Consider the following 19,475-nt stretch of genomic DNA (forward strand, 5'->3'; position numbering starts at 1 on the left):
AATTCGGTACTTTGACCACGCCGCCAAGCAATCCAGTTGCACCGAATGTCCCGTCGCTCGAGCTACAAGATTTGACGTGATATAGGTGCAAGATGCGAGTGCAAGGGGCGGGGTGTCTGACTGCCAATGCATCATTCTCGCTCAACCCACCGCAATCCTAATGGCTGGCCAAAGGGTTGGATGGATGAAATTTTTGACTGATCTGAGACTCTTCCTGGGGGATTGTAAGTTTTATTTATGGCTACTGGAACAAGGGGATGGGGAGGGGAGGTCAGGGGAAGGCGCTAGGGGGCCGGGGAGGGCTAGGGGGAGGGGGGAAAAAAACTCGTCCGGAGAAGCTGCGGGGACTAGCACTATGAGCGTTTTTCTCTTGTCATGTTTCTCTTTGCATGTGCTCTCTTTGCATGTTTCTCTCAATACACGCGTTTTTTCGCTCGCAACTCTAGCCCGACTTGTACTGTTTGACTGATCAACAAGCTTCAAACAAATCCAAAAATCTTTTTGAATCTTTCTCGCCAGGGGGGTCCCAAGAACAGTGGGGAAATCAGTGAAAAGACGATCCGCGCACACACAAACTGCTGGACCCTCGAAGAGGGGACGGCTGTTGTGTGTGCAGTCCACGTCGGGGTAGAGGGAGGCTACCGTCAGCTATGTGCTACTTTCAATTGACAAAAACACAAGACCTGCGGTACCAGCCGTGTAGTTGAAGTAACACATTCAACAATTCATGCAAGGGATTCAAAAGTATATTTTACAGCACGTGATGCTACGAGAGCGCGGAAAGAATGTCGGTATCTGCCAGCACAGCTTGTGCACGAACGGCGGTTGGGTTCTCTCAAACCGCTTCCCATTCAGGCAGATAACCCCTGGAAACTTTCTTTGCACAAAACAACGCAATGGAGATCACATACCCACACCAGACCAGTGATGGAAAACGAAGCAGTCAGCTGTAACGACCCGTAGAGTGGCGAGCGAGCGGAACAGTTTTCAGATTTACTGCTTCCGTCCTCAACGCTCCATCCGGAAATGCAATCATGCTGGGGTGCAAGACTTGTGTACAAACACACCACCCCAACCATCACAGATATCTATACGGTCAGCCACACCCACCATGAAAGTGACCGATGACAAGCAAGGGACGAGCAACGATGCAAGACAGCGTTTGATGTGCTCACATTGGAAAAGCAAGATACAATAGTACCAACGACAACGGCGATTGTAGAGCAAGAGAACAACAAGCATCACGATGATCGTTTATCACGTTCGCACAAGTTGGAAGAGAGCACAAGTTGGAAGAACACCAAAAACATGCTAAGGCTCAAAGTCTTCACTCCCCGCTGAGCATACTGTTCGTGTTTTTTTGGTAGCTTTTTGGTGTGTCATTCGGTACGTTACTGTGTTCTGCGCTTCGCGAATCCGCCCCGAATGACAAACACTTTTGTTTGCAGGGAGAAATCGTGCTTTATGGAATGCTTCACAACTTCAATTGACAGAATCGTGGTTCCAGTACCGATATGATAGAATTGAGATCTACAACAGCAAAAACGATAACAACAACAACATCAATAATAACAACAACAACAACAAAAAAAAAACTGAACAAAAAAAAAAAAAAAAAAAAAGCAACAAAAAAAGAGCAAAAAAAAATGCTCGACTGCCGGGGATCGAACCCGGATTTGCACGGTGACAGCGTACGGTACTAACCATTATACGACAGTCGAAGCTCTTGATGAAAGTCCGAGGGGCAAGTGAGTATTCGATTCGAAATGTACGCGTCCCGGAATTACAACACAGAAAATGAGCCGATGAGCTCGCATCAAAGAAGCAATCCGGCAGTTTTGGTGCATGTCCTCGCCCCCAACACGTTTTTTTCATTCCGCATTTTTGAACCACGGCTTTTGTTCCAGTCCGCATCTGCCCATGAGACTTTCATCAAGCGCTTCGACTGTCGTATAATGGTTAGTACCGTACGCTGTCACCGTGCAAATCCGGGTTCGATCCCCGGCAGTCGAGCATTTTTTTTTTGCTCTTTTTTTGTTGCTTTTTTTTTTTTTGGTTCATTTTTTATTTAGTTTTTTTTGAAAGCGCGACAGGCTCGGGGCAGCAAGCAGGAACAACTGTCATACCTGCAACACAGGAAGAGCAAGAAACGGAAAACGCCGTCTTCCTCCGAGGATCGTTCGGCTCACGCTTCGGTGGTGGGAAAATTCTCATGCTTAAAAATCACAACTTCACTCTTGTTGAATAACTTTGGCAATTTTAACTTTTTTGTTGTTGTTTGGTGACAATGCGCGTCATCGTCGCTCGGCAGCGCACATCGACCACGCAATGTCGGGTGCTGACAGACCTGACCGTGGCGCTCGCAGCGGCTTGCTGGCTGGCGACGGCGGCGATGATGATGGCCGAGGCTGCTGGTCCGACGTGGGCCGATGTTGGCGCAGCAATTGACGCCGACACAAGCATGTCCTCATTCACGTTTATCGTGCTCAATGCTGAAGGCGAGCAGTTTGCCTACTACAAGAATGTGTCCAACACACAGCGGAGCACAACGCGATTGTCGGTTGCGTCTGCGTCCAAGTGGGTCTCGGCGTCCGTTCTGCTGCGCGTTGTCGAGGACGGCGACTTGGTGCTCGATGCACCCATTTCAACGTATCTGACCTGGTGGAATGCAACGAGCAGCGATCCGCGCAGTCGAGTCACCCTCCGCAATCTGCTCGCGTTCACATCGGGATTTACGTCTCCTTCGGTCAACAGCGAGGGCGACCCTTGCATTGGCGATTCGAGCTATTCAACGCTCACTTGCGCACAACAAATTTACAACAATGCCGTCACATCTGGCGTCAACCAAAACTTTTACGAGCCCGGCACGGAATTTTATTACTCTGGGAATCACATGCAAATTGCCGCAGCTGCTGCAGAGGCCGCAACCGGCTCGACCTGGGCGCAGCTGTTCAGCCAGTATGTGAAAACCCCGCTCGGGATTTCATTGCTTTCTGGATATGGTCCTGTTGCCAACCCCAACATTGCCGGCGGCCTCTTCATTCTGACCAACGAGTATTTGACCTGGCTTCAAAAGATCTTTTCCAGGACGTTCTTTGCAAACGCAGCGACCTACGCGATTATGGAAGCAGACAATACGCCAACCGCAACTGTGGACATCATGTACACGCCTGTGGCGGGATTAGCCAGTCCCCAGACGTGGCACTACAGCCAGGGCAATTGGCTCGAGTGCCAGCAGTTTCCGTTCGCTGCGGCCTGCGCGACGATCAACGCACATTCGTCTCCCGGCAAATTTGGCTTTTACCCGCGCATCGACTACCAGTATGGGTTTTATTCCGTGCTCGCACGTGCCGATATCTTCCAAACGAGAGCTGGGATGATTTCTGTTGCATTCTTCCAAACCGTGCAGGCAAATGTGACCATTCTTGCAGGGCACGCTTCCTCGAGCTCATCGGGCCAAGTCTCCTCGACACCAGTTCCAGCCTCCACGACTCCAGTTCCACGTTCCACGACTGCTGGCCCTGCCTCCACGTCTGCGCATTCAGCGATTGCAACCACCGGAAGGAGCACTGCTACAACCGGCGTACATGCCGCGAGCGCAACCAAGACAGGCAATAGTGCGAGTATGCTGATACCTGCGAGCTTGCCGTTGCTTTGCATTGCGACTGCCGTCATTATCTTCTTCAGTGGTTGATTTCCAGTGCCATCATTATCTGTTTCAGTGGTTGATTTCCAGTGGATTGCCAGTTTCGCGTTGTGTGTCACGGATCGTTTTTGGAACGCATGGAAAAGCACTCTATCCAATTCTTATCATAAGAAAACAAAAAAAATAACATCAAAGCATCATTTTACTACACAATGCATTGCGAAGACAGAACAACAAGAGCGGTAGGGGCAGCCAAAACTGGGAATGTACACACACGCAGCAAAAGAAGGAACAAATTGCAAGCACAACAGCAGAAACTAGACACCAATGGGAGAAGAACAAAAAAGGAGCGCGGGGCAACAAAAAAAATCAAAGCAGACAGAACGCGCCGAATGCGCGTGGGAGCAAAAAAAACTACACACGACAAAAAAACTGCTCAGTGAGTGGCGAACGTCTTGCCGAGGCCGAGCTCGGAGGCAAATTGGTTGACATGCTCGCAGAAGTATTGATACAAGAACTTGTATTCACTAGTCAGGTCCACCATGCCCAGGGACTCGGCGGTTTCACTGCCTTGGTTGGCATCAAGATCCTGCAGCGCGAGACAGTACGCCAATGTATGGTCAGAATCCAACAAAGGAGTGGCGACCCCACTCTGCATCAAAACCACCAACGTACCACAAGGAGCTGGAGCAGCTCGTCAGTCAAGGCGCGAAGGTTTTCGAGGTGGGGGTTCATGAAGGTCATGTACTGCTCCTTCTCTCCGAAGGTCTTGCCGAGCGAAAGATAACGGACAACCTTGGACAACAGCACCAATGTGCGGTGAGCAGCTGGACTCAATGGGGTGTCTTCGGGCGATAGTTGCAACAGAGTGGGAACAAAATAAACAATCGTCAGACACGCCTGGTTCAAACAACATCCACACCAACTACCGTCATCAGCTTCCTTACCGGCGCTGACAATCTCGTATTGGGACGGGAAGACAATGGCCGGGCAGAGCAGCTGGTCAAAGAAGAAAATTTGGAAAGCAAAGTGCTTGGAGAGCTGAGGCATGCGGGAGCGAATGGCTTGCTGAGCATAAGCGCACGATTGACGGAAGGATCTAAACGGAACGGAGCCAAAAAACAATGACAACAAGAACAACAACAACACAAATCAATTCAAAAAAAAAAAAAAATCAAGTGAGCGATCGTGAAATCTTTCGGTTGCAACTCGAACAAAAGAAGTAACGAACTTTGGCAGACGGGAAACATGGTCTTTCAGCGCTATCAGCATGCGACGGGTGAGGTTGGCAAGAACAAGGGCGTTGGCTTCAATATCGATCTTCTTGTCGACACGCTCGCTGTCAATTTCCACAGCATCCTTGACTGCATAAACGCGGCCAACGACGTCTTCCAAGCAGTCCTTCAGCCAGCCTGCGCAAGAGAACTTGCTATGAATGGACGAAACCTTGGCGACCAAGCTTCCGCTGCGGAACAAGGTGGTCATGTCTACAAAGAAAACAAAACCAAACCTCTCGTTTTTGTTCAGCCGCCATTCTCATCCCACATCAGCACGCTCTCACAAAGCAAAGGCGCCGTTTACCTGGCGCGGCGGCAACCTCAAAGTTCGACATAACCTTGATCAGCTGAGGGAACTTCTTCTTGCTCTCAAGCACACGCGACACGGCAGTGGCGACGGGCATAAACTGCTTGCTAGTAATCGAGGTAATGCCGAGCACTGCCGAAACGAAGGGGAAGTCGGGAAGCATCAAAGCCTCGAGAATCGTGTTCTCCAACAGCTCGGGCTGAATATTGTTCATGCCAACCAGGCTGCCCAGGACAAAGCGGCAAAGCTGCAGGCCAGATAGAAACGTACAGGCCACGCAAGTCAGCGACATGGATCAAAACTCCCCCCCCCTAAATAATACTTGATCATCAAGCAGTGCTTACCGAAGGATCGGTCGGGCGAGGCTTGAGCACAAAGTTGATGGTCATTTCAACATCCTGGCTCTTCTTTTTGAGGGCCTTTTCGTTTTCGAGCACTCGGAACTTGACGGCGAGCGGAAGCTCCGTGTGGGCGAGGAAGCGTGCTGTCATTGTGACAAGCACGGTGTGAAAAGTAATAATAAACAAACGGCAGAGTGAGTGCACTGTCCAAAGTTTCAGACAACCAAACTTCTGCCCCCCCCCCAACACCTCGGGAGACTCCACTCTGTTTGCAAGTCTCACCTTCTTTCGGGGTTCGCATCAACAAGCCGACCGGCGCAGGATTGAGACCCTCAATAGTCTCCTTGATGGGATTGACAAACTTGGCAAGCACATCATCGGTGACATTTTCGTTGGTGACGATGACAGTGCGCTGCTCTCCAGTTGGCAGCATGATGCGCATAAAGTTTTCTGTATCGTTGGCCGAGACGGTATCTTCACCACGAATACCGGCGTTGGAACCGTGCTCCTCAAGCAGGCGCTGGTAATCGAGCGCAAGGCGCTGCAGCACTCCGGTCGAGCGAGCCTTGAGTGAGAACGTGTGGAAGAGCATGTCAGATGCCGAGGGACGGAAGTCGGGATTCTTCTCGAGGCATCGATTGATAAAGCCCTGGAAGTCTTGCGACCACTTTTCCGGCTCCTTGAACGTCGGCGGTGGGCCGTTCACCATCTTGAACATTGCCTAGATGTACCAAGCAACCAGCAGGTTGTTGAGATGGAGCTTGGCTCAAGCGGGTCGAGCAAAAGAAAAAAAAAGAAAAAAAATTCTTACGGCAATCGGGTTGAGCTTGAAGTTCGGCGGTGTCTGTTCCGCCATTTCGATGGCAGTGATGCCGAGTGACCAGATGTCCGACTGAAAACACACAAAGCGCGCAGAAGTGAATGAGTTGCCAAAGTCTGGGCTTACCCCAACAACAACAACGGTGACAAGACAAGAAAATTGCTGCTGTCACCTTTGCGGTAATGGCAGCTGCAGAATCTGGATTCTCAATGACTTCCGGAGCAAGCCAGTACGGCGAGCCCAGGGTATGAGCGACCATGGACTTTTGACCGGTGCCATCGATCTGGGCAGAGATACCAAAGTCGGCTACCAAATGAAAAGACAAACAAAAGCGAGCGAGAGATGAGCAATATAGTCACTCAATCCTGGCGAGCAAAACCACCGGCATTGGGAAAACTCACCAAGCTTGATGCGGCCGCGGCTGCTGAGCAAAATGTTACCCGCCTTAATGTCGCGATGGAGCTTTTTCATGGAGCTGTGACCGACAACAACAAAACAAACAAAAAAAACAACAACATCACGGACAGTCAGAATTCGAATCCATACCAGCAGCAGGAATCCCAAGAGATACGTACTGCAGGTACTCCAAGCCCTTGAGTACTTGGTAGCAAATGGTGCTAATCTGTTCTTCGTTGAGCGGGCCTTGTCGGATGAGATCAGCAATAGAGCCGGCGTCGGCAAACTCCATCGCAATCTACAATGCAAGCCAACGACAAGGACAGGGAGGAGAATGCCCACAACATGAGCAAAAACAAAACCAAAACAAAACAATAACAAAAACAAAAAAAACCAAAACCCCGAAACCCCCGCGAGCGCAAAGATCGGGAGTGTTGCGTGCCAAATGGAATGACGCGTTCTTACCCAAAGGAACTGATCTTTGTAATAGCAGCCAAAGTAGCGGACAATATAGGGGCTGCGAAGATTGCGCATCATGTCGACCTCGCCCATGACTTCCTTGAAGTTGCTGATGACAGTTTTCATCTTCTTGACGGCGACAACCGATCCCGAGACAATGTGCTGCGCCTTGTAGACATCACCAAAGGCACTGCCAGTGAATCAAAGCAACAAAGCATTGCGGAATGTGAGAAGACGGTGAAAAAGAAACCCAACAAAAAAACCACCCCCTCAAAAACGCAAAGGAGCTGAAAGAAACAAATCCTTCTTCACATGAAAGAGTAAAAAAGGCAAAAAGTAAAAACACGAGCTTTCCAGCAGCGAAACTGCACCATTCACGAGCCGAGCAACACATGTCCCCTCCGTCTCTGGCCACACGCACAGGACGCCCCCCCCCATGCAAACTAGGAATGTTACGAAATAGACGCATGTTGCAGTTGCGCAGCCTTACCCTTTGCCGAGACGTTCGAGGATGAGGAATGTCTGTTCGGGATCGCTCGTGGAAGCTTCAGCCTGCATGCAGACCGTCCAAGCACATACGAATCAAAGTGGGGTGAGCTGGATGGTACATGTTTCGCAGCGAGAGCCCACCACACACACGCACACGCTCACGACACGCGAGCAAGGTGCAAACGACACAGAGCAAGAAAGATCGCACCTCGAGCAGCGAGAGCTGCTTCTGTAGCGCAGGATGGGCGCCAAACTCGTCGGCAAAGCTGAGCTTGCGGTCATCGGGCGTCTGTCCGCCAAAGTCTCCCGACAGCGGCCGTGAGCTCGCAGGGCTGCCCTTGGACTGATCGCTGGGGTTGCGCTTGAGTGGTGTTGCTGGCTTGGACTGGTGGTGTGAGTTCAGCGCAACAATAGAACAATTGGGTTAGTATTGCCTTGTCACTTTCCCCCCCCCTTCCATCAAACCGCGACTCGTTCAACTCGAGCGGTGCTCAACGACAAGGCTCGGCAAGGGTAGGCAAGGGTCGGCAAGGGTAGGCAAGGGAGAAGAAGCAGAAGAAGAAACAAAGTCAAAGTAAAAAAATAAAAAAAAAAATAAAAAAAAATCAAAAAAAAGTCGGTTTTTTTTTTTGGTCGGCTGAAATTCGCAACAGTTTTTTATTTGTTTGATTTTTCTTCATCTTGTTGATTGGGGTTGTTGCTGCTGCTGTTGCTGCTGCTGCAGCACTTGCATCAGTCGCTTGTGCGTGGGTTTGCTTGTTGCAGGGTCCATGACCGTTGCAAACTCGGGCAAGCGGGGGAGGGGGAAATGGACCGATCGGATGGTGGAGGTGCCACAAAAAAACAACTTTCAAAAAAAAGAAAAAAAAAAAGAAAAAAAAAGAAAAAAAAGGGGCACTTTTTATTCCCACTGTTGATCGGCAAGCCCTTTGACCGACTGCGCCCGACGTGACGAGCGGGAAGAGGCCAGAGCGTCAACACCCAAACCCACGTGCCCAACGGGAGTACGGCGGGCGGACTGTTCTGCGAGTGTGGCCGCCGTCTCGCGCTGCTCTGTCAAGTGCAGCTTGTCACGCTATTGTTGTTGGGAGGGCTTTTTTTTTTTTTTTTTTTTTTGGTTGTCAATTGGATGGAACGGATGGATGGAGCTGGAAGGAGCCCGAAAGAGAAGCGACCGCGATGTCCGCGCTTGCAATGTCAGAGACGAGTGCAGCGACGTGTCCACCAAGCGGCCTTCTCGGTTGGAGCGCGGAAAAAAAGAACCCCAGCACGTCACAGTTAAAAAAAAAAAAAAAAAAAGGAAAAAAAAAAAAGAAAAAGAAAAAGTATGGTTGCCAGTCAAGATCTGCCGTTGCTTGTTGCTCCGGTTGGACCGCTCGTTGCTGGTGTGCATGTGCGTGCAATCATGAGCCCCTTGCTCTCCGAGTTCGTCTCGTTGATTGGAGGACAGCGATTGGTGCAAAGGAGGGCACAAAGACCTTACCATTGTGCACAGCAAAAAAAAAACAACAAATCAACACAAACAACAATAAAAATAAAAAAAAACTAAAAAAAGAACTGAGATCAAAAAAACCAAGAAAGAAAAAAATCGAAAATTCAAACTGCAGCAAAGACAAGTTATAAAACCCACCCCACCACAGCTGAGCAGAGCAGCGAGCGACGCATCCAGCTGTTTAGTGGGCGGTTTTCGATTGTTTTTTGGCAGCGGGTTGTTGATTTGCGTGTCAGGATTGCCAAAACCGCAACAGCTGCTTGCTCTAAATCCTGCCAAGCTTCAGTCCCCCCCCGCGTCCCCGCCCGCGAGATCTAGTGTACTGCGTGAGTAATCGAAGCATGGACTCGACATGGCGCGAACGAACGGGATGACCCCCCAGTTAACTGCGCAAGATTTGGTTGTTGTCAAGTTCTGTGGTTGATCGGTTGATTTTTGTTTTGTTTTTGTTTTCGTTGTTGATTTTTTTTTTGGAACGCAACCGCTCTTGTGAGAGAACTGTAAGACGATTGGCCTGGATCAAGATTGGGAGATTGCGCACGAGACCGCGGGCGAGCACGAGAACACAAGTGGACGGCACGCGACGAGAGTTGCAATGGAAAATTGGTGGAAGATCTCCACCAGAGCGTGCGGATGAATCATGGATTCTGTTGTCCGTTACGTCCTTCCTCTCCAAGCCGAATTGGGAAACTGAAGACAACTAAATGTTTGCGTGTAGTTTCGATCTTTGACGGTTGTTGCTGTACGACCTTGAACCGAAACTTCGACAGTGGAAAGCTGATTCACAACACCAATCTCGCGAACAATCGTTCCATCTTCGAAGGTGTTTGGAGCTTTGACGAGCTGCGAAAGGGTTGGTCGTGGTTCCAGGACAATGTTCCAACAGCAAAGCATGAGACCAAAGTGAAAGAGGTCATAGGCAACCGACCATCAGTGTGAGACAAATGGGGAAATTGGAAATCAATGTAAACTCGTGCATCAAACGTCGTGGCAGTCCAATCAAGTTACATTTCATCACGTGGATTCAAGCACAACAAGAACAACTCAAAGCTCACACATGCACACACACACACACACACACACACACACACACACACACACACACACACACACACACACACACACACACACACACACACACACACACACACACACACACACACACACAACACACAACACAAAACATTCTCACTCGCTCCTCAATGCTGGGAGGAAACTGACGCAGCCTCAAACTCAACAGCGAGCTCTCGCATTCCTGCATCGTCTTGCTCGGAATACTTGGCGGCGGAGAGACGCAGGGCAGCAGCAATTTTGAGCAGCGCGCCGCTCACCTTTGCCTCAAATCCGTTTGTGTCATGGCAAGCTTCCGTCTTGCGGATGCGGTACATGACATAGTAGTTGCCAGGGAGAATCTCGTCCTTTGAAAAGATGGGAATCTTGGCCTGGGGCTCGATGGCGAGGATGGCGACTTCGTGAACGTCAAAGTGGCCCTTGAAAAAGTTCAAAAAGGTCGTGATGGTGGCTGGCTGGAAGTTGGCAAACATAAACCAAATCACCAAGTCGCCCGAGTACTTGAGAATCTGGCCGGCCTGGTCGATGAGGTCGCGCAGGAATTGCTTGCTCTGGAAGAGCGCCGAGGTGCAGTTTGCGTCTGCCGAGTCTGTCTCCTCCATGTTGAACGTCGGGGTACTCATCATGAGCACGTCGTACTTTTCCAGCTTGTCAGCCTTCTTGAGGGTCTCGCTGACAAGGGACTGTGCCTGGAAGTCGTGGTCGCCCACGATGACAAGCGGATTGTTCTGAATCTCGGGCAGGTACATGGCGTCAATGTCGCTGAAAATGACATTGCGCGCACCCATCAGGATGGCAGCAAGACCCACGTTGCCGCTGCCACAGCCAAGATCAAGCACGTACTTGTCCGTCACTGGAATGTCGCCGTGCAGAATCATCTCGACAAACTTGGCTCCGATGGGACCCGTGTAAGGATTGAATCCACCCTGCGGCACAACCGTCGCAAAGACTGGGTGGCCGTCGTGCTTGAACACGACCTGCATGGTCTTGGAGCTAAACACGTCGGCGCGCTGGCGGTAGCTCACGCCAGGGAGACTGCCGCAAAACTTGATCGGACCGACATAGCCCATGTGACCGAGGATGTCACGGCAGTAATTCTCGTCGTCCGCAGAAAGCTCAATGGTGACACGCTCTGGCATCATGGAGCTCAGGGTGCTGCCGGTGAGCTTGGGCAGCAGCTTGTTGCGCAGCTCGATCAAGTAGGCGAAATCGGTAAACTCGGCCGTCGGCGTCACAAAGCGGCTCGGAGGCGGACCAGCGGCAGCAGGAGTAGCAGCAGCAGTAGTAGCAGCGGTGGCCGGGGCAGAAGCAGAAATCTTTTGCTGTTCAAGCAGTTGGGCAAACACCTTGCGGTCTTGCGCCGCCGACCCATCCAAAATCTGGTCGGGCAGCCCGGGATTGATGTGCGTCAGCGTAAGCAAGCCACTGCTGTTGATGGACTTGGTCTTCTCATAATAGTAGCGAGTGTGCGGCGGTTCGAAGGCACCGCGCGTCAGACGGGCAAAGAGCTGCGCAGGAGGCTCCTTGACCTGCGCGCCTCGCATGACCAGCGGATCAGTGTTGCCAGGGATGAGATCGTACTGGGGCATGTCGTCAATCAGCCTGAGCATGAGCGACTCAATTTCAGCAGGCGTGGCACGATCGTATCGCGGGTAGCACGTCGGGTAGTTTTTGATGCACATGTTGTACGTGATTGACGACGTGAGCAAGTCGAAAAAGTAGAGGGACCGCTCGGGATGCTCTCGCTGGTACGTGCGCAAGGTGGTCATGGAAAAGACAGTGGTGACGTTCTTGCCGCGGAACTCGGACAGGTAGCCAGAGGTCATTTCGACAATGCCCAGCTGCTGGTTGGCATGCACGAGGGGCCTCACTTTCATGTATGCACCTCCAACCAAGCGACGAGTAGAGCGGGCCTGCCCAGCCGGGGGAGCCACAAAGATGAATGCCATGCCCACGACAAAGCAGTCTGCGAGCTCGTCGACAAACTTTTTGTCGCAGAAGGCGGACGTGTCGTAGCGCGGTCCACGGTAGATTTGCTTGTAGAGCTGGTACATTGGCGCTTGGATGACGTGCTTCTTGGTTTCATCATCCATCCCGCGAATGTCGAGAATGCGGAAGAAGCAAGGCTGTGGCGACGGGATGAACGAGGACAGAGTCAGCAAGCCATTGTTGTCGTGCGCAGTGTCAAGCAGCGCTGCTTGCGCCACGGCATGCAAGGAAAAGCTCAGGTCAGCATGGCGCTCGTGCTGGAGCGGGACAAACCGGCCGCCAGGTTGGTCCGAGTCGAGCAGCAGGAACAGCGGGTCGGCAGTTGCGTTGTTGCCGTTCAGCAGCGCATGCGAAAGCGTCGACGCCCGAGCCTTGAATTCATGCACAGAGCTCGCGTCTCCAGTGGCGGCGGCGGCGGCGGCGGCGGTGGCGGACTTGTAGAAAATCACGATTGGAGCAACACAGACGTATGCCAGAACGACCAGCTCGAGCTCCTCCGCCCAGTGCACGCCCTCTGCCGCGTCCCGAATGTACTCGCGCAGGGTCGCGTCGTCGGGAATGCTGCTCTTCTTCTTCGTCGTCGTCGTCTTGTTCTCCATCGAATCGCTGTCTGGCCCGGACTGGGTTGGTGCAGTGCGTGACCACTGCGCAAGGCAATGAAGGACTTCGGCGCGGTTGATTTCGACGTTGTGGCTCACGGTCGCCCACAGCGAGCGGACGTCCATGCCCAGCAGCACTGCGACCGCCTCGTACAATGGCACTGACGCAGCAGACCCAGTCGTCGCACTCGCTTGACTCTGACGGCTCGACAGGGAGCCAGTGACGGCGGCCTGAAACCCAGGCGGCAAGATGGTCGGGGTGCTCGGCGTTGTCATCCTTTGGTTCTTGGCTCTTTCGCGCTCAAACGGTTTGATGTTTTTTTTGTGGTTTTTGGATTTGTGTCTTGAACCCTGCAGCAAAACAGCAAAACGTCAAAGGTACGCAGTCCAACACTGACAAGGGGGCGCAGGAACAAAGAACAAAGACTGAGATGAATGGGTGATTGAATCCTAAATGGGTTGAGCGGAGCATTCGGCGGCAAGTCACCTGAATTGTGCCGACTGGTCGGTCGCGTCGGCTTGGCCTTTTTGGAGTGCTGCGGCTGTGCGAGCGAGCAGCAGTGCAGCATCACCGAGCAAGCAACAAACCGAAGCAGCAACAGAAGAAGCAGAAGCAGCAGCAGAAGCAGAGGAGGAAGCAGCAGCGACGCAAGCGTGGTTTTGAGGTGGGTCAAATTGGGTTTACACCCCACACACATCATCACATACGGCTCGCTCGGCTGCTCACTGCTCAGTGTACAGTGCTCCTGCATCTCACCAACCTGTGCTACGTCCTCCAATCGCATCTCTGCTGCTGGACTGGTCTGGAGTGCTCAGTGCAATTCGCATCCATCCATTTCCCTCGCTTTTTTTTTTTTTTTCGAGCGCAGCCATTTTCCTCCGCGTGTCGAATGTCAAATGCAATCTCATCTTCGGAAGGTCAGCTGAATCTGGCCGACCGGTCGGTCGTGGTCGGCAGGTCAAGCAGCAAGATTTGCTTTGAAGATGAAACGCTTTCTCTGAGTTTTGTGAGCTGTTTATGAAAAAAATCAAGGGCGGGGCCTTCGAGCTGCTTTTGCAATATACTGTTGTTGTTGGTCGCGTCGTTACAGTTGTTTTGTACACCATTTCCGACGACGAGGACAGACAAGAGGCGACTTTGCGTTTTCGTATGGCGCAAAGATTGTCAACAGCTTTTGTTTTTATTTGTTCGTCGTTCAATTCACCAATTCACAGGCACAGCAATCAAACACCATACCTCAGTTCTCTCTTCTATTACTTTGTCGTGACTTGGTTTCATTCTCAGAAAAACAGAATCAACAGTGACAGATGATGACAATCACTGGGAACCGCATGCTGATGCTCGCACGCGTGTCGGCATTGAGCTCGACCGCACGCTCGCTCCACACTGCGCCGCGGCTTGCACGGCAGCAAGGGACACTGAGCACAACGGCGGTGCCATTGCGCGCGACGCAACCACCACAGACACAGCCACTGCTGGCGACGCGTAGCATGAGCACGCTGTTCAGCAGCAAGACGCCCGTCGCCTTCTCAAAGAGCGCCGCGGCACGCGCAGAGCTGAAGGACACTTTTGAAGGCACGCCGACATCGGCCTATCCACGGCTGGTCGTGGTGGGCGGAGTGCTCATCGTCGGGTTTATGGTCGCCAACATGGTCTTTGGCGAGCGGACCGAGTGGCCCGACAGTCCCATTCTCACACCGCTGCGAGCCAAGCTTGATCAAGTAGATGAGCACCATCGCTACCTGGTGGAACGGCAGCAGCAGCAGCAGACATCAGCGGCCCAGCGACCATCAGAGCCGCCAAAGTAACAGCAACAACCAAAATGCTCAGACATTTCAAAAACCTAACACGAAAGTGCTTTGCAAACAAATCCTATTAATAAAAGTACATCTTTTGGCATTTCGCGCCAATGCCAACATCAAAACAAATCTTGGATTGGTTTTTACTTGCCCCAGGCGTTGGTGGACGGCGCTGGCGGAGGACCAAAGCTCGAGTGAATGGGCGCAGGGGTGTTCTTCACCTTGGCAGAGGAAATGCGCAGCGGGGCATTGCTGCTACTTTTGCTACTACTGCCACTGCTGCTTGCGGCCGAACCAGACCACGCTGCGGCAGGACGGTTGTTGCTGGACTGGCGCGCAGCTGTCGCGTCGTGGTGAGCCGCGCGCAGTTGCTGCTGCTTGTCAAGATCAGGCAGCAGAGCCACTAGCTCGGGGAAAATCTTGTGCATTTGCGCACCAAGCAGCGAGGCAAACTTGGCATAGTACTCGGCGGGTGTGATTTCGTTTTTCTTGAACGACATGGAGATTTGTTTAAACTCGGTAAACTTGGCCTCGTCGTTGTTCAGAGCGGTTTTGATGCTTTGGGCCAGCGCGGCGTTCCGCTCGGCAAAGTTGGACGGCGGCACAAAGACCGGCTTGGCCAGCGAGGGAAAATCGTTCGCGTCAACAGGAGTCGCCTCGCCCTGGCCAAAGGTCTCGAGCACACGATCATGGCGGCGTTGCTCCTTGCGCTGCTTCTTGTCCTGAGCAGCAGACGCAGTGGAAGAAGAAGAAGAAGCCAAAGCCGTCGATGAGCCTCCCCAGGAGCCGCTCGGCTGGCCCGCGCCGGCCTTGCGACCACCACCGCTGTCGAGCTGAGGAAACTCGTCGAGCGAGTTGGCAACGGGCGCACGGGAGGATCCGGCGTACTGGGCAGTGTCAAAAACAGGGGCGGAGACGACGCTGACCTTGGACATTGGAGCAGCGCCAGTCACAGAGCTAAACCCGCCTGATGCGACGGACGCCGAGGGCGCAGCGTTGCGGGCCAAGCTCATCTCGTATGCTCCTTGCTCGTCGTAGGAAAAGTCGTCGTCCTCGTAGGGGTTGAAAGCCTTTCCACGCGATTGTGAAGTCTTGCCCTTCACCGACAGCGTGGCGAATTGCGATGACACGTCACTGTGCGGGTCGGCCACCACGCGAGTGGTGTGAACCGAGGCCGTGGGGGCAACCGCAGTCGGATTTTTGCGCAGCGCCTGAGCAAAGCCGGCAGCGGGCTGAGCAGCGGCCTTGTTCTTGCCCTTTTTGCCCGTCGAGGCAGGCAACGATGGGAAGGCGGACTGCTGCATCAAATTGCCTGCGGAAGAGGACAAAGCTGACGACGACGACGACGATGATGATGATACAGGACCAGTTCGCTGTCCGCCTGAAAGTCCAGTTGCATAGTTACCTGATGAAAATGAAGAAGAAGAAGAAGAAGAAGCAGAAGACGAGCTGCCCAGCGATGGGAAGTGCTGATCGTCGCGCAAGGTAGACGAGCCGAATGCTGTCGCACGCGAATAGATGGCTGCAGAGCCAAGTGTCATATTCGTGGCGGGAGCGGCGGCGGCGGCGGCGGCGGCGGCGGCTGGGGTGGGCTGTGCAGGGCCAAGCGCTGGGAACTGCTCAACCCCGAGCTGGAAGCTGCTTGGCTGGTCGTCATCACCATCGCTGTCGCCGGCACGACTGGCAGACTTGCTGTGCCCTTGAGGACCTCGCAGCCCAGAAACTGACACAACCATGGCTCGCTGACGGTCGCGGCGCGACGAGTCTGCCATGTGCTTTTCGGCAATATGCGCGCGCAAATCCATCTCGTTGCTAAACACGGCGGTTAGTTGTTCCTCTCTGCTTGCGCAGCTGGGATGATCGCATCGGTAGTGGGAGGCGGCAAAATGCTTGACGAGCTCGTCAAAGTTGTCATAGTACACGTTCTTGTCGCCTGCTGCGTGGCAGACAAAGCAGTTCTCATGGCGCTCGCGCAAGTGGACAAAGAGGGCGTCTGCATCAAAAACGCCGATTCGGCAAAACTCGCAGACAGGATGGCCCTTGGAACCCGTGGGTGGGACGGCTTTGCCGCGTCCCTCCAGCGAGAATGGCACGCCCGTGCCGTTTTTGCGATGGGCCAGCAGCTGCGAGCGTGTGTAGACGAGCTGCTCGACCATGAATTTGGCCTGAGACTTGACGCAGATATCGCAATAGGCCAGCTCGTTGTGGTCGTTCTTGAGGTGAGCTTTGAGGGATTGAAGATTGGGGAATTCTCGGACGCGAGGGCATGCCGGGCACAGAAAGGCAAACAAGGCGTGGCACAAGTCCCGAATTCGTCGATCCGAGTAGTGGAAGCCCGTCTCGTTAACAAAGATGGTGGGCAACTCGGTGCTGGAGACGACGGCAACCAAGACCCGCTGCAACGCTTCGCCCGAGTACGCCACCGACGCGACTGACTGCACGGCAGCAAGGGCATCGTACGACGCCTGTAATCCGCGCGGAACAAGATACACGTCGGTGATTGGGGATCGGCAGACTGCGCAATCCGTCTTCCTGAGCAGGTCGCGCAGACGCACCGAGCACACATGGCACACGGGGTGGTTGCAGGCACCCACGGCAGCGTACTCCATTTCGCCAGAGCACACATCGCAGCGCGCAGCCTCGTCATGGTGCGGTTGCAGTGTCGCCGACTGTGATGAGGTAACCTGCAGCGCACGCTGACGCGAGCTGGCTGGCGACGCCGAGCTGCTCTCTGGACCAGTTGCCTCGGCACCAGCAGCAGTATGAGTAGCAGCAGTAGCACCATTCACATCACTCGAGGCCGACGCAGATGCGCCGCCCTTGCCGCCCCGGTGGCGACCCGACTGAGATCTCGCGCCAGAACGAGCGGCTTCGGTCGCAGCAGCGGGACTCTCGCCCGCATCCGCCGCCGCCGCCGCAGCAGCAGCAGCAGCAGCAGCAGTATTCGCAGCAGCAGCACCAGCAGCTCGATGACCATCCTCGCGGGGCTGCCGCGGTGCCGCGTTCGATGCGCCTGCACGGCCGCCACGCGATCCACTCGCGCCTCCGCCTCGCTTAGCTCCACCACCGCCGCCGCTACGTCCGCCATTGGTGTTTGTATTGTTACTGTTGTTGGTGTTATTGGAACGGCCGCCGCGCTGGGCAGGCGCCTGTCCCTCCATCGCTGGTGGCTGATCGGCCATAGTGTAATCGTGTTGTGTAATAAAAAAAAAGAAAGAGTGAAAGCAAAGTCATGCTTAGTCGGCTCAGACTTGATCAATGTTACAAACACAATCTCGAAAACATAACATGTCAGCTTTGTTGGGGGTTCAGGCGTTGTTGGAATTGAGTTTGTGATTGGCGACGTCGATTACACCAAGTTTGGTTTTTGCTTTCGACCCCTGCATCGTTTGAACTGTGTTACACCCGAGAGGGAGGAATAGGTAGATACAAAGTATCTTGAGCACTGAGCGAACAGATATGGGTTGGGATGTATATATTCTCACCAACCTTTGAGGAGCGCACCAAAACAAGCAACGGTTCTACAGCTCAAAAGAAGCAGGAAGGCCAGATCGACAACCAAACACGCCCGACAACAAAACACACGCACGACAACGAAACACACGCCATACGCACATTTAAACGCACCTCCACACCTTAACGGTGCACATGGCAGCGCTTTGACGTGTGAGACGTGCGGTTGCGACACTGCCGCGATCCATCCTTGACACTCGCAATGCATTGGACGGTATAGACAAAGGATACCAATTGACGAGGCACTTTGCCATGACGCGGGCAGGTTGGGTGGGTGTAGAGAGCTCCCAGGACGGGTCGGTCGATCCTGGTCGAGGAGGTTGGTATCGTCTGGCCCTGCCAGAACAGTGGGCCAAAAAGTGAGCTCCATCTTTGCGTGTCACCCGAACGAGCAGCCACTTACAAAACTGAAAGTCCATCGTTGATGGGTCCACCACGTAGTCACCGATTTGGACATTCATACCATCACCGGGCGGAGGGATGAGACGATGAAAGAAGGTCTTGGCTTTGAACGGCTGTGCTGTGGAGTTTTGCTCGTCGAACTCGTCCGACATTGTTTCGGCGAAAAGAAGCAAAGACAGCAAATGACCAAGAAAAGAAAACGAAAAAGAAAACGAAAAAGAAAACGAAAAAGACAAGAAAAAAGAAATAGCAAATGAAAAAGGAGAAGAATTGAGGAAAAAGGAAAAAGGAAAACGAAAACAGAAACCAAAAGACCATTTCGAATCGATGGCTAATGTGATCATATACCCGTTTGCGTGATGAAGCAAGGTTCAAACAAAGCCAGCAATCGGAATTCGTACGAGGTCCCCAAAAACGGTGCAAAATCTGTGAAATCGCGATTCGAGCACAACTTCATCAGCTGGGCCCATTTACGGCTGTGTGGCGTGTGCAGCCCACGTCGAGTGCAGAGGACTTCCAAAATTTGAATATTTAGGACGTTATTATTCATCAACTCTGAGTCAAACCGCGGATGCTCATTTGTTGCGCTCTTTTAAGGTACAGAATCAGAGGAGTCACGACCAGGTGGAAGGCTTTCCGCCCCCCTCGCAACATCAACTCACGGCAGTACGCTCGAGCGCTGAGGGCTTGGCGTTTCGAACATAACGCCATCTTGCGGGTTCTCCCCAAGATCGTAATCTAAATCAAGGCGCGTGCGGTTAATGCCGAATCTTGACAACGCATTTGGGTTTTTTCAGCGATGTTGGCAACGCGCATCCTATGCTCACGCGCCATCGCGCTCGCGACTGCACTTTTGGGATTTGCCCCCCCCCTC

The 19,475-nt window shown here is 52.9% G+C and overlaps 6 protein-coding genes and 2 non-coding genes across 8 annotated transcripts; 3 read left to right on the forward strand and 5 right to left on the reverse strand.

Moving 5' to 3' along the window:
* Positions 1–1,649: 1,649 nt before the first annotated feature.
* On the reverse strand, positions 1,650–1,721 carry CAOG_09871. The gene has a single exon. It is a non-coding gene; the product is annotated as a tRNA-Asp (tRNA).
* A 220-nt stretch (positions 1,722–1,941) lies between these two features.
* CAOG_09876 lies at positions 1,942–2,013 on the forward strand. The gene has a single exon. It is a non-coding gene; the product is annotated as a tRNA-Asp (tRNA).
* A 231-nt stretch (positions 2,014–2,244) lies between these two features.
* On the forward strand, positions 2,245–3,841 carry CAOG_08083 (beta-lactamase). Its single transcript, XM_004342635.2, has one exon. The coding sequence runs from the start codon at positions 2,288–2,290 to the stop codon at positions 3,692–3,694; it is 1,407 nt and encodes a 468-aa protein (XP_004342684.1). The 5' UTR covers positions 2,245–2,287; the 3' UTR covers positions 3,695–3,841.
* Positions 3,794–9,273, reverse strand: CAOG_08084 (serine/threonine-protein kinase 4). Its single transcript, XM_004342636.2, has 15 exons — positions 9,219–9,273; positions 7,944–8,120; positions 7,737–7,798; positions 7,253–7,436; positions 6,967–7,085; positions 6,793–6,866; positions 6,564–6,697; positions 6,383–6,463; positions 5,854–6,292; positions 5,575–5,714; positions 5,228–5,477; positions 4,878–5,133; positions 4,594–4,745; positions 4,322–4,491; positions 3,794–4,235 (listed from the first exon to the last, which is right to left on the reverse strand). The coding sequence occupies exons 1-15, from the start codon at positions 9,219–9,221 to the stop codon at positions 4,083–4,085; spliced, it is 2,394 nt and encodes a 797-aa protein (XP_004342685.2). The 5' UTR covers positions 9,222–9,273; the 3' UTR covers positions 3,794–4,082.
* Positions 9,274–10,243: 970 nt separating this feature from the next.
* On the reverse strand, positions 10,244–13,162 carry CAOG_08085 (hypothetical protein; the record flags this gene model as incomplete). Its single annotated transcript, XM_004342637.2, has 1 exon — positions 10,244–13,162. The coding sequence occupies one exon, from the start codon at positions 13,160–13,162 to the stop codon at positions 10,427–10,429; it is 2,736 nt and encodes a 911-aa protein (XP_004342686.1). The 3' UTR covers positions 10,244–10,426.
* Positions 13,163–14,116: 954 nt separating this feature from the next.
* On the forward strand, positions 14,117–14,815 carry CAOG_08086 (hypothetical protein). Its single transcript, XM_004342638.2, has one exon. The coding sequence runs from the start codon at positions 14,195–14,197 to the stop codon at positions 14,693–14,695; it is 501 nt and encodes a 166-aa protein (XP_004342687.2). The 5' UTR covers positions 14,117–14,194; the 3' UTR covers positions 14,696–14,815.
* Positions 14,615–17,868, reverse strand: CAOG_08087 (hypothetical protein; the record flags this gene model as incomplete). Its single annotated transcript, XM_004342639.2, has 2 exons — positions 14,615–15,998; positions 16,092–17,868. 2 exons carry the CDS (start codon positions 17,866–17,868, stop codon positions 14,830–14,832), a joined length of 2,946 nt encoding a protein of 981 aa, XP_004342688.1. The 3' UTR covers positions 14,615–14,829.
* A 454-nt stretch (positions 17,869–18,322) lies between these two features.
* Positions 18,323–18,753, reverse strand: CAOG_08088 (hypothetical protein; the record flags this gene model as incomplete). Its single annotated transcript, XM_004342640.1, has 2 exons — positions 18,323–18,535; positions 18,634–18,753. 2 exons carry the CDS (start codon positions 18,751–18,753, stop codon positions 18,323–18,325), a joined length of 333 nt encoding a protein of 110 aa, XP_004342689.1.
* Between the last annotated feature and the right edge of the window lie 722 nt (positions 18,754–19,475).

The sequence above is a fragment of the Capsaspora owczarzaki genome (assembly GCF_000151315.2).
Source record: "Capsaspora owczarzaki ATCC 30864 unplaced genomic scaffold supercont2.17, whole genome shotgun sequence".
NCBI lineage: Eukaryota > Filasterea > Ministeriida > Capsasporidae > Capsaspora > Capsaspora owczarzaki.